This window comes from Astatotilapia calliptera, chromosome 3 (assembly GCF_900246225.1).
Source record: "Astatotilapia calliptera chromosome 3, fAstCal1.2, whole genome shotgun sequence".
Classification (NCBI taxonomy): Eukaryota; Metazoa; Chordata; class Actinopteri; order Cichliformes; family Cichlidae; genus Astatotilapia; species Astatotilapia calliptera.
The window spans coordinates 25,297,454-25,311,033 of record NC_039304.1 but is presented as its reverse complement, the minus strand read 5'-3'; the positions used below and the strand labels follow the sequence as shown (position 1 = coordinate 25,311,033).

Below are 13,580 nucleotides of genomic sequence, written 5' to 3'. Positions count from 1 at the left end.
CAAATTTGTCTACTGTAGTTAAACTGGAAATACTGTGACGTGAACTGGAGATGGAGACTGTTTGCCTTCAAAGTAAAACTTTTGTAACATGCTGGCTACAACTCTGAATACAACTTTTACTTTGGAGGCAAAGCCTCTCCATTCCTGGTTTGAATTAAATGTTTACAATTTGTACAGCCCCTGTTAGTTTGTGTGCATTTGCAGACAAACATGGAACAGGAAACCTTAGCAACGTGCTAGCAACCAAAGCAACGACTAGGGCGTTTTTGGTCAACCACCTTCTGTGCAACTGATTTTATCCAGCGGCATCCAGGAACGACTGCCAACCAGTTGGGGAACATAGTTTCTCTACAAACCAGTGGTTGTATCATGCCCAGTGTCGAAATCTTGAGAAATCTGCACTTTAATATTCTCTGAAGAGCAACTAGTGTTTTGTTGGTTTTTTTTTTTTTTTGCACTACTTGCCACAGCGCAACTTTTCGTATCGATACGAGACCAAGTAAATACAGGGTCAGTATTGCTGATAGCATTAACCTATAAACCTCAGCTTATGTGCAGCAATGTGTCATGATTTATAAGATGAAACCTACATTTTTAAATTCTCATCATTTGAACCACTGCGATTTTTTTTTAACAAAAACAAACCTTTCAGCTTTTTATGCATTTTGAAACTGGGTTTTTTTGTTTGTTTTGAAAACCTAGAATGTAAATATGCCCGTCTCTGAAGCACTTTGTGCCAACTATAAATAAAATAGGCATGAATTAATGCAAAAGGGTTCAGACATGCTTCAAAGAGTGCATTTGAGTGTATTTTTCCATTTCCAGAAAAAAATAATTTAAAGCATTCATTGGTCTACATACTGAACTTGGATAAAAATAAAGTAGCTAGTACCTATCCGATACCAGTACCATATAATATTGACATTTGAATCAATCCGCCCACATCTAATATTTGGTTTGGCTGAAAACCTGGCCAATCAAAGCTGACCTGACCATTTCATAGGTGGTCTTTAAAGAGACGGGAGTTCATTTAAGGCAGAACAACAAAAGAGGCGGCGCAGCGAAGTACCATCTGAGAACATTTATTTATTTTTTGAAAATTAAGGCGTATAAACACATTCTCAGATTAAAAAACAAAATAGTGGGTTTTGGCTTCTCAGAAATGTTTCAAACCTCAATATTATCCTCCATGTCACAAACCCTCACCCTGCTTTACATGTGATAATGCTTTTCAGCTGTTACAATGTCACATGATAGGCACACATGATTCTCATATATTCACATGTTAGATTTATGTTGTGAAACTTTTCATGTAACTGGGAAGAGAAAACAAAACAAAACTGTTGCACATGTAAAATATAATTCCCTCAGAGCTTTCAACCATATCACATGGCATAGACATGGATTTGACATGCTAAGTTGGTAGTAGTTTACAGTGTAATCCAACACTTTGAGGACTGCTTCGGGGTGAACAGTACAGTTCATTTTCAGGTCACAGCTAATAGCATCAGAGAGGTCAAGAGGTCATGAGGGATTCTTGCATAAATTTCAACCAAAAACAAAGATTTGTTTAATTCTTCATTTGCAATAAGAGATGAACAAAAGACCTCAATGAGACAGTGACAGAGGAGCTGTTTCTGTAACATGGACAGATCAAATGTGCAGCTTAGCTTGGTCTCATCCCTGCTTCACTACAATAGTCCAAATTGTAACTAAAATTGGACTAACACCAGCCTCCAGGCCTAATCACACTTCCTCATCAGGAACACGGAAGTGCAGCGACAACGGTCATGACATAAACGGACCGTTTTAAAGCGGGAGAGCAGGAAAAATAGGAATTTGACTTTGTTTGCTGCTCCGTGTAGCACAGGATCCCTGCCACTAGCTATCCCACCCTTCCTCATCAACTTTCAGGCCGGACAACAAAACACACCCATTCCACATTTCTGGATCTAACTCGCTGAGGTGACTTTAGGTTCGCTACAGAAGTGCTCCTTGTCTGCTTGTCTCCTGATGGGGGATCAGCCACCGTCTTAAATAACGTGTTGTATGACTACGGCTGTTTGAACGAAATTCAAACAAGAAAATAAAGAAGTGCACAGAGATAACCAAGTCTAAGACAATCATTTCCTTTGTGAAGCCGAGAGACAGGAGTTCCTTTCCCATGAGACCAGAGCTTAATATTGTGTATAAGAAAACAGGAAGCGTAGTGTTTGCCATCCTTTGCAATTCTCCCACAAAGTCGTGCCTCTCATTTTCCTTAATCGTCCACTTGATCAATTCAGGGCGGTACTAAGAAAAGAGGGGGGATCGAGTCCAACAGGTGTACCTTACTCCTCTCTAAAGAGGGTGGCTCGGATGTCTTTGTCAGCTCTTCTCGTGTCAGTCAACTTGTTTTCATTAAGGCCGAATGATGGAGCGATGGAGGAAACAGGATAGGAGCAGGAGTGAGTCTTAGACTCCTCGTTTCTGCTCATACTCTGCTGATGTTTCTGCTCTTTTACATGAAAGGGAAGTACAGTTCAGAGTGGGAGCACCTCTGGTTTCATCTCGGTGAAGAAAAGCAGCACTGATTCCTTTACAGAAACAAGAAAATCAAAAGCAAGCTTGTCTTTTCTTTTGTCTGCCCGTAGGAGGGTATGAAAGCAAAACAGAAACAGAGAGCGAGCCTCTAATCGCTTTTCTCCATCGGTCTGCGTCTCTTCTGTTTCCTCGTTTTATTAGCCAACAAAGGGAGGAAAGAAAAACCAAACATTGAGAGAAGTCCTCTCTCTCTCTCTCTCTCGTTGTCAATCAATTCCACTTTATCCATGTGCTTCCCCCACCCTCATAGGTCAGCATCCAGCTGGCACATCCGACATGAAGTCGAACTCGTTCTGTCCCAGCCAGAGCTCGGGCAGCTCGTTGGCCCGGTCCAAACCTAGCTCCACCACCAGAGACATGAGGACCTCCTCGTCCACAGGGTCAAAGTCGATAATCCCACCAGCGCTGGAACTTTGGTTGGCCATGCCAATCCCGACACCCATCCCGCCTCCTCCAAGGCCTCCAGACGGTGCCAACAGCTGATTACCCGCTCCCAGCTGCGGGGGTCCAAAGCCTCTTTGAGGCCCTCCAGGCCCAGAGTGTCCGCCAGAGGCACTGGCAAGGTTTTGGTAGTGTGAGTTGAGCTTCTGCAGCTGCATGCTGGCGATGAGGTGCGGCCCCGTTTGCAGGCAGAAGGGCTGCGGCTTGGAGAGAGGCGTCGAGGACAGGGCCGATCCACGAGAGGACGCGGGGCCGGTGGATGGGGAAAAGGGCGCCACGGAGGTTTTGGAGGACGGGTAGTGGAGGAGGGAGTTGAGAGGAGAGGTGGAAGAGGAAGAGGAGGAGGAGAGGTCCTTCATTGCAGCGTGGGCGTGGCCAGGAAACAGCAGTGAGGTCATCACAGGGAAAACCCAGAACCTGCAGGAGGGGGGAAAGAAGGAAGAGAGAAGAGGTGTTACGTAATGTCATCAAACTGGGACACGAGGAGGAAGAGATAAGATTGTTAGCTGAGTAGAGGCTCTGATAACCGGTTACATCATAGAGGGAAGATATCAATAATGATAAGACCTCAGTAAGATGGCTGAGACAATTCACGGTAAAACATAGAAAAAAAAATATGAAAAGATGTTCATGAAGAAGCTCTTTATTTGCTAGAAAACATTTAATTTACACTTTAAATTATTCAATTCTTCTTCATTTAACCTATGAAGTTGCATGAAGCAGGTATAACCAGTGTTTAGATAACAAGCAGAAAGTCTGAAGGTTCTCAGTCATCCAGGTCATTGGAGTCTCTTAGTCTCTTAGAACTAAAGATGCTTCTCGGATGAGAGATGAAACGTCTTCAAGAAACTTAAGTCCAGATGCTTTAGACAACAAACAAAAACGTGACTCCTCAACTTCACACACTGGACACACAAAACTATGAAAACTGTTTTCTGAAAACAGTTACAGCACATTAGCAATGCAACCTCGGAGAATATGTACAATACGTTAAACCTACGCACACGCTGCACATCATGCCTCAGTGGGACATTTAGAGCCAGAGTTGCTGCTGCTTTAAAGAGGCCCACTCCTTGGCTGTCTCTTTGTGTGATGGAGAGCAGCACGCAGGTGTCTGTCGCTTCATTTTTAGCCCTTTCTCGCTCACGTCCGTCCTTCGCTCTTGTGTAAAAGCAATGCGTCATTACGGCAGCAACAATGGTAAGTTATTAAAGTAAAAGGCAGGAGCTCCTTTTTGTTTGCATTTGGCTGCTGGGTTACTCGCGTCACCACAAATTTTAGTGCAAGGCTCGAAGGGCTGTTGACGCCATGTATGCAGTGAGGCTCCAGGAGTAAATATCCCATTCATATCTTCCATCCTGCATCAGAAAGACAACCTGTCCGGGGTGTACCCTGCCTCTCGCCTGTTGGCAGCCGAGACAGGCTCCAGGCCCCCTGCATCCCTGATAAGGATAAGTGGAAGAGAATGGATGGATCCATAGGGATTTGGAAATGGAGAATGTTCACCTTCAGAGTAAAAGCTGTGAACAGCACTGCAGTCAACATGTTTCAAATGGTGCAACTTCTAATGTGAGAAGGTGGAGAAGTTCAGCCTTCTCCACTTGTGCTGTTACACTTTTTCACAGTTTCACTGCAGCTCGGAGTGTATCTGTGGTCCGTCACTTCCAATCTTATAACAACTACAGCACCAACTAAAGCAACAAGTTGGGGAATACTGGTTTGTGGAATACGTGGACCAGTCTGCAGGCCTGCACGACTAGGGCCTTACTCACGTTATACTACTGGGATCAAACCCTCACAACCACTAACAATCCTACTTTATCATCATGACTGTCACAGTTACACATTAAACGTCATGTGGGTAGTGGTCACGTGTCTGCAAAACCTTACTGTAAAGATTTTCTGAATAGAGAAAACGAATGGGGAAATTCCCTTCCTGAACTAATAATAGCACAGCTAACTTCTGTCTTGAAGAAATGGTTTGGGATGTAGAACCCAGGAAGAACCTACAGACAGCCCTTTCACACCTGTGGTGTTTAGTCAGTTGTCCTCCTTGGTGCGGCTCGTTTGTGCGGATGTGAACACAGTAATCACACTCTGGCACAAAGACCTCGATGCAGTTCCAAATGAAGTCAGCACGGTTCGTTTATTGAATTTGTCAATTTAATCCAATCTTAATCAGACACAACTAAAAGGTGTACCTTGCAAGTTTAAGCTAAACACTTTGCATTCTGGGATGTGTCCCATAGATGTTTAGCACGAGTTAGCAACTAGCCATGAAAGGAAGGTAAATTCTCCAGGTTCTCCAATAGTCTCCAACATCATCTTCTTGTATTTAACTCTGTTGCACCCGCCCCAAACACATCTGGCCAATGAGACTGAACATTCTCACATAGTTTGTAATGATGCATTATGGGTCGTTTTGAGTTTGCTTGTAGCTTTTTCCTGTAGCTTGGTTTGACAGATCAAATCAGATCAACTGATCTGGACCCGAGTAAACAAACTACAGCTTTGTGATACACATCACATACAAAAGTAACTTTGGCGTATTTCCATAAATTTTGACTTAGTCCTTCACCTTTTGGTTTTCATTCATAAATGTCAGACAAACAGCCGCTCTATTAGCCTTCCTTTGTGATGAGTTTTTAAAAGTAAAAGACTGTAGAAGTTCCAGATACCTAAAAACATTTCTTCTCACAATGAGAAATGGATTACTGGGGACACGAGTAACACATGTGACAAATGAGGAAAGGATCACAAACATCCTAAACGGTCAATTAAAAGCGTTTCCTGACAAACATGCAGCCGCTTCAGACCGCAACAACAAAGGCATTGTTGACCCAACAGGCGCGGTAAATCACTGAAGTCACATCTGTCTGGGGAACGCACCATGAGGTGAGGCATGACTGTGTGTGTGTGTGTGTGTGTGTGTGAGAGAGAGAGAGACTGATGCCTGCCTTTCCCTCTTGACCTATTGAGCAGCAAATTAACCATGAAAAAGCCTGCAAGGAGAAGGCCTGTGGGTACCTATGGGGTTAGTGAGTGTTTATAGGTGTAGGTGTGTGTGTGTGTGTGTGTGTGTGTGTGTGTGTGTGTGTGAGAGAGAGAGAGAGAGAGCCTTTGAGGATCTCAAAGAGTGATTGGCTCATGTGGGAGGATAAATACATATGGGCCCTGAGAAGAGGCCATATGTGCCTGTGACTGTGTGTATGTGCATGAGTGTGAGCAGCAAGAAAAAGTTGCCGAGTTGTGTGGGTAGAGATAAAAAGGGTGAGTGAAATGCAACGTGTGTGTGCAGAGAGACTCCTAAAGGCTCATGTTGTCCCTCAGCTGGTTTATATTACACACAGTTCAAACTGCATGTGTGTCCGCATACACACAATCATGCGGCTATCCTTTGAGTAAGTTAATCGCCTAATGATATGTGCTGATCCACACACACACACCTCTCAGCACTGGCTCTTATTTAGCGAGAACATAATTGCTACAGGCAGGCATGCAGCTGCACTCAACTGATAGAGTTAGCACACACACACACACACACACACACAGAAACCTGCCATTGACAGCTGTTTGGTATCTTTGTGTGTGTGCGTGCATGTGTGTTCATTATTCATTGACTGATTACTGTCAGGGCCAGACTGCACATGGTGTCTCTGCTCAACAGCTTTCCAGCACACGAGTCCAAAACACACAGACACACACACACATACATAAAGGTCTTGCAAAGCTTCTATGTATGGGCTCAAAATGTGGTCATAAATATTTTGTACTTGTAAATTGGTTTTGTACTTGTAAATCAGGATTTGTATGTGTAAAAAAAAAAAAAAAAAAAAAAAAAAAAAAAAAAAATTGTGTGTGCGTAAAAAAGATTTGTGTGTGGACTTAGCCAAAAAAAAAAAAAACCCTGCGAGTTACAAGTACGAATTTTGACCCCATTTTTCTTCCTTTCATCTGATTGGTCAATGTCGTGTCAATCACAAATGTAACAATCCAATCAGAGAACAGATGGTTTTGGCTGTCAGAGGGGCGCTTTTTTGAACATGCCAACCCAGCGTTTTCCTTCATCACCACGAAGGAAAACAGTCTGTGGTCGTCCGAGTTTGGTGATTTTTGTGTCACAGGTCTACGTGTTTAATACAGGGACTTCCACAGCCTTTTCAACAGCGCTGCGGGGTGGGGGCGGGCAGTGTTTTGGAAATGACAGTCTTCATTACAAAGCTGTCTTCGTTATGAATTAGCATAGATGTTTTTAACATTTGAAGAACTAGCAAAAAAAAAACAACCAGAAACTCTTGTAGAGGACATAAAGTCTGAGATAGAAACGACAAGGAGCAGGTGCTTCTAGTACAGGTAGAGCTGCTGCAAAAACCCACAGAGCCCAGCAGCCAGCGCAACAAATTCTGGATCTTTTGCTTTTAGTTAGCATTAGCAGCACATCCTGCATCCGATGTGAAAGGACTTTTATGCTGCGCACATTTATGCTGCGCACTGTGACTCACAGTAACTTTGTGTTAAACTAATCCTAAAGTAATAATGTTATTTCTAACCACTGATATACCACAACTTTATCCTTTCAACAGCTACTGAAAGTTAGGGGACCTAGCTGCTATCGGATATTTATATAGAGACCCTCCAGCTTCAAACTGTATTACCCTTCAAGGACCAGTTCAAAAAAGCGCCCCTCCGACAGCCAAACCCATCTGTTCTCTGATTGGATTGTTACATTTGTGATTGACATGACATTGGTCAATCAGATAAAAGGAAGAAAAATAGTGTCAAAATTCGTACTTGTAACTTGCAGGTTTTTTTTTTTTTGGCTAAGTCCACACACAAATCTTTGTTACGCACACACAAATTCTTTTTACATATACGAAACTGATTTACAAGTACAAAATATTTATGACCACATTTTGAGCCCATTTCTATAATACATACATTTTAAACTTTATATGGTAAAACCAGCCTTAATAACAATTTTTGGCTTTGATATATTCAGATTAAATACAGCAACCAAAAAGTCCAAACAGCCTCCTCCTGCAGTTCCTTGAGACTGCCTCTAAAAGTTAATCAATCTCCATAGACTCCAGTGTTAAAGTGCTCCACTTTAGAGCATTAAAAAACAAACAAACAAAAAAACAACAACAAAATTTAGCAGTCTGTACCTGTGCTAGTACAACTACATGATCCTTGATGACAAAACAAAATGATGGTTGTACAGTAGCCACCTAATGCTACGTAAGCATTAGCGTTTAAAATTACATTTAATCAGTGAACAGTCTGGAGTGTTCGCTCCTCCAGAAGGAGTACGGCTCAGACTAACTTGCATTCTTTTTAAATTGCCAGCAAGGGGCGGTGCCTCTAGTTGCGACTTCAGGTTTACTTGCTGCATGTAAGGATGTACTGTGTGAGTCTTTATTCAGTCCAAGTGACATCATTGAGAAGCAATATAGATTAAAACATGCTTTTATACCACTGTTAACAACTGCAACAGCATCAATAATTACAATAATAGCACTACTACCACCATTATTAACTTTCACCACTAATACCACCACTACACTTTATTTTTTATTCATACCCCCACCACTACTATTTATACCACTATCACCATGACTACCTGCTACTACTGATACCACAACTACTGCTACTCCTACTGCCAACAACCACCCTTCTCCCCCATCACCATTACGAATAACCAAACCACTACCACCAACACCAAACATTATTATTATTATTGATCATAATGTTACAAAGAAGAAAATTATAATAAAGGCAAACCAATAAACAGAATAGCCCTATCTGCTCCCTTCTTTTATCAAATGCATCACTTTCTCCACGAGCTTCTCTATAAACACTTTCCTGATGATTTTATGGGCTTGATTGCTTCTTTCAGGTCATCTTGAATAAAACATGGAGGTAACTTTGCAATTTACAGTCATTATTAGAGTCAGAAAGGAGGATTATCCAGGGCTGAGGACCTGTCAGTCACTAGTTGTTAGCCGATAAGTGCCATTAGTTTCCTCACTCATCATGTACGGTTTTACAAAAGGACCTTACAGAAGGGCAAACTGTGACGTCACGTCCTACGTCTATGATCAAAAACCAATGAAACAAGTCAAACCACCATTGCAGCACAAGTTGCTTCTCTGAGACACATAAGTCAGATATAATAAACCTCAGAAAAATCACAAATTAAAACACATGGAAGAATCTTAACAGCAAACAGAGTGTTAGAAGCATTAAAGTCTTATTCTGAGGTACAATCAGCAGATCTGTTCCATGCTTTTTAAATCAGATTTTACCAGTGATGCTATTTCTGACTTTTTTCTTTTACATTTTGGTAACCACAGAGATTGAAATGAATAAATTCAAATAACACTTCAAAAATAACTTCCCAGGTAAGCGCCTGGAGATTATGGCCACCGTGTGGAGAGACTTCTCCGGTGTCCATTAAGCTCCGACTACATCTGGAGTGGCCATCCTTGCCTTTTGTTGCCAGCACAGTTATTGTCTCATTCCCCTCGATCAGCTTCAGTCTTAATTGACGTTGAAGGGGCTTAATCACATCTTAAACGTTGCTCCCCAAACAAGGAGCAGAGAACACACACAAAAAAAAAAAATTACAGATGCTGCCACATGTGCAGAAACCCAACATGTTTTATGCAGGCCGACTTCTGCTGACCTGATGTGCCAAATTGTTTGTTACATGGAGCCATCTGGGAAGTGCTCCATGGAAGCTGGTGCATATGAGATACTTTGTAGGTCATTAAATGAACCTCTGTGTACTGAGGACTGAACTGAACCAATCAGATGAATGAACAACACTTTGAAGAGAGCAACAACAAGGAAAAGCTAGCTAAAAAAGAAGAAAACAAACCAAAAGAAAATCACAGCACAGTTGTTATGATGATGGGAGCTATCCAGAAAAGCCACAATCAGGCTGTAAATGTGGTTTTAAATGCTATAACGTTACAATCGGAGTCTATGGGGATTGACTCATTTTTTTGGAAGCAGGCTCAAGTGGCCACTAGAGGAAGTGCAGGTTTGGGTTTTTTTTTGCTTCATTTTTTATTAATGAGGAAATAAAGTGAATGTATTCTTCAACAACCTCCTTCAACATTGATTATCAAAGCTGCCTGCTGGATAACTTTTCAGTTTGCAGTCAGTTGTATTGAACTTGACACTCGTTCCTCACTACATTTTCTAAATTCAACATCCCAGAGCTCTGTTATTGTTTTTTTTCTCTTTTTAGATATTTTTAAAAAGCTGGTTTCTGGTATCTGTTTGGGAAAATCTGTGTATTTAATTTCTGGGCTGAGCTTCTTTGGGTGTAAAACAGAAACTTCCTTCCTTAACGGCTTGTTTCGGTTTAAATCATCACAGACCTCGTGGTTTACACGTGCCACATATCAGAAATTGTGGGTATTTAAGCTGCCAGATGCAGTCAGAGATGAGAGGGGGAGGCATAAAAGCCAAATAAAAGAAGATGAAGCTTCTTTGTTCTTGGTTTTAAAAGCAAAAATAAGGATTTTACATTGAGTTGGGAGACTTCTGCTAAAAAGTGATGAATATGACTTGTTTGTCCTCTGCTAGTGCCTTCTGTTTCAGTCAGATGCGAGGATGAAGCGGGAGGGCCGGGGTTAGGAAGGATGCAGTGTGTGAAACGGCTGGACGAGGGCCAGTATTTTTTTTTCCTGTTCACAGCTGACCGGGGCTCATTGTGTTCTCCCACAGCTTTTTATGAGATTGGTGAAATCAGCCCTGGCTTCTTGTTTCCCTGTAAATTCTTTCATTAGCAATCCAGGCTCCTGTGTTGGCTTGCAGAGTGGCTCCTGTTTGTTTTAATTAGAAGCAAGGAAAGTCTGCTCTCCCTCGAAACTGACAACAACACAGTTTTCAAGCACAAAAACATCAAGAAATTATGAGAACTGAGCATTCTGATATCTTTGCGTGGCACCTTTTGTTTTCCTAGAAAGTTGAATTTTAAATTAAATGAGCAAATCCTCTGAAAGGGGTCCATTTTTGGAAGCTTTTATTTTGAAATTGACTGTCCAGCAAGTAATCAATTAAAAAATTAGCTTCCAGCACTAGTTAAAGTTAGAGTTGGATGTCTCGAGACCGGTCTTGGTCTTGACAGACTTTGGTCTTGGTCTTGTCTTAGTCTCGGATCCCTCGATCTTGTCTTGTCCTGGTGTCTCGGTCTTGCTTTCTCAGATCAACATAGTGGTCGGGAGATTTGGAATCAACAGTATCCATGACACACAACGTAACGTTCGATAATGTGTCATGCGCAAAAGCATCAGCTCTAAGAGCGTGCTTAGAGACTGCTTTGTAGTGAATCAGAAGAGTCGACTCCCATTGAGCGAGAGCCGGCTCCTCACTTGATTTCCTTTCGCTGCTCAGCTCTCACACAGTGGCTCAGCTATGCTCCAATCCCTCCATATTGTGGCCAATCACATGCGAGGATATAGGATAATATCATTGTGTAAAAAACAGAGAGGGTGAGAGACGCAACAGTCAAGTGGAGTGTGCGTCTGTCCTCTCAGTAAGTGAGTGAGACAGCAGACAGCGGTGAGGAGGGCTGTGCGAGTGCATCAGAAAAACACATAAATATGCCTGACACCTGTAAACGAATCAGCAAAAAAGTCTTTAAACTGCAGGTTTAAAGACTTTTTTTGTCTCCGTCTCGACTTTGTCTTGACTCGGTCTGTCTTGGTTTCGTCTTGGTCTCGATACCCTCTGGTCTTGGTATTGTCTTAGTCTTGGTTTAGGTGGTCTTGACTACAAGTCTAGTTAAAGTACCAATAAAGTGACTAGTTGACTACATTTACTCCCCATAACCTTTACATAGGTCTTAATTTCTCATTTGTATCCTAACATATGTACGTGTGCATTCATATTGTGAGTATTTATATAGATGTACATAATCTACATACTGTAAATACCATATACTCCATTTCTGTACCAGTATGTTTTCTCCACTATGGCAATAAGACAAATTTGACAATGAACATAATTCGGATTTTGATCCACTGTTTATCAGGAAGACTGTAAACACTTCCCACAATTTAAGTGATTTTGTCCAAGTTGGAATGACAGGATAAGCTTTTCCAAATAATTTCCTGCCACTGATTTAAACTGACAGCTAAAGTGGAGAGCAGGGGCAGAGCTGCAGTTGGGAAGCTTGCAACTTCATTAAAAGTACTCTGGTTCCACAGACCTGACACCCCGTTGATCTGAAGCTTTCCCTCCAAAAACAAAAAGTCAGGGAGTGTAAAGTCCACATGTGATCAGAATATTGCAGCAGTGCTGTGATGTATCACCAAACCACCAACTCACAAGGGTTTCAATTACACAATTAAGCCCTGAAGAGCAAAACTGAAACGTCTGTCTCCGTCTCACACACACCATATGGTGCCCACTTCCCTCCGTCCCCAGCCTGACTGGTCACTCCTTTTAATTACCTTCACACTGAGGGTAGTTAATGAGAAGCCAATTAAAAAGACCGACTTAAAAAGGAGAGAGCAGCAGCTCAAAGTCGCCCAAGTTATCCATTAAAATAAATGTAAAAAAAAAACAACAAAAAACTTCACTGCACTTGTGCCTGAAAAGGCTCCAGCTGCGGGCAGAAACCGCTTGACCTCATTTTAAAAGTGTTAAGCAAACACCGGAGAAGAGAGAAGGAAACTTTCCGCAGGATTTAGCGCACACTGACGGCTGCGGTCACAGCGCAAAACAGCGCAACGGAGTAGATGATGGACCCACCTGTGAGGAAAAGCCGCCGTCCCGTGCAGGCTGGAGAGCAAAAAGCAGACTTAAATGAAAGTGGGAGAGAAAAGTAGACTTAAAGAGCCGAGTCCGTACAGTCCGTAGCGCTGGGAATAAAAGCCGGTTGGTACCGATTTCAGAGAGAAGCTGAGAGCTGCTCAGGTCCGCTGATACGCGCACAGAGACGTCGGAGGGTTTGTCCGCTCCTCAGCGAGCGCGCTGCTGAATAAAAAGCATTTTGTGCTTCTCTTCTCACCGACCAGCCCCGGTGTGTGTGTGTGTGTGTGTGATATCTGCAAACCACGGACTGGATTCATACTGGATCCGGATCATGGAGCCGCTGAAGAGGCTTTAAATCTCAGTATAACCACGGGTCACATCACAGGGGCCATATGTTAGTCACACACTGACCGAGATTATTAGCTACTTTATACAGGAATTTCTTTATTTATTATGTCAACATATAAGTATTTCTTCCTTTAATATTTTTATAAACATATATTTATGATATATATAATTTCTTTTATAGTATTTTAAAAATCTATTATTAAAATCTGAGGCCCTGTTAATGTTCTTGTAATTCTTCCAATATCTATAACAGTTTAAATCTAAATATTCTGAGATGATGTTAATTTCATGCAAACTACAGTGCACAGATTAATGGTTTTTCTGCAAATGTGTCTCACTGAGATATGTTTCTGATCACCAGAGTAAACATAAAACACGGTTTTAAAATTATATTTCATTTATTAAGGGGAAAAACCTACTTGTGAAAAAGTAATTGC

General features: G+C 41.9%; 1 protein-coding gene across 1 annotated transcript; it reads right to left on the bottom strand.

Annotated features, from left to right (window-relative positions):
• Positions 1 to 1,066: 1,066 nt before the first annotated feature.
• On the bottom strand, positions 1,067 to 13,065 carry cited1 (Cbp/p300-interacting transactivator, with Glu/Asp-rich carboxy-terminal domain, 1). The gene is made up of 2 exons (XM_026162562.1): positions 12,793 to 13,065; positions 1,067 to 3,441 (listed from the first exon to the last, which is right to left on the bottom strand). Exon 2 carries the CDS (start codon positions 3,420 to 3,422, stop codon positions 2,835 to 2,837), a length of 588 nt encoding a protein of 195 aa, XP_026018347.1. The 5' UTR covers positions 3,423 to 3,441; positions 12,793 to 13,065; the 3' UTR covers positions 1,067 to 2,834.
• Positions 13,066 to 13,580: the final 515 nt, after the last annotated feature.

What these genes read in the sequence shown, in the direction of transcription:
- cited1 (XM_026162562.1), bottom strand. Translation starts at nt 3,422, where the DNA reads ATGACCTCACTGCTGTTTCCTGGCCACGCCCACGCTGCAATGAAGGAC.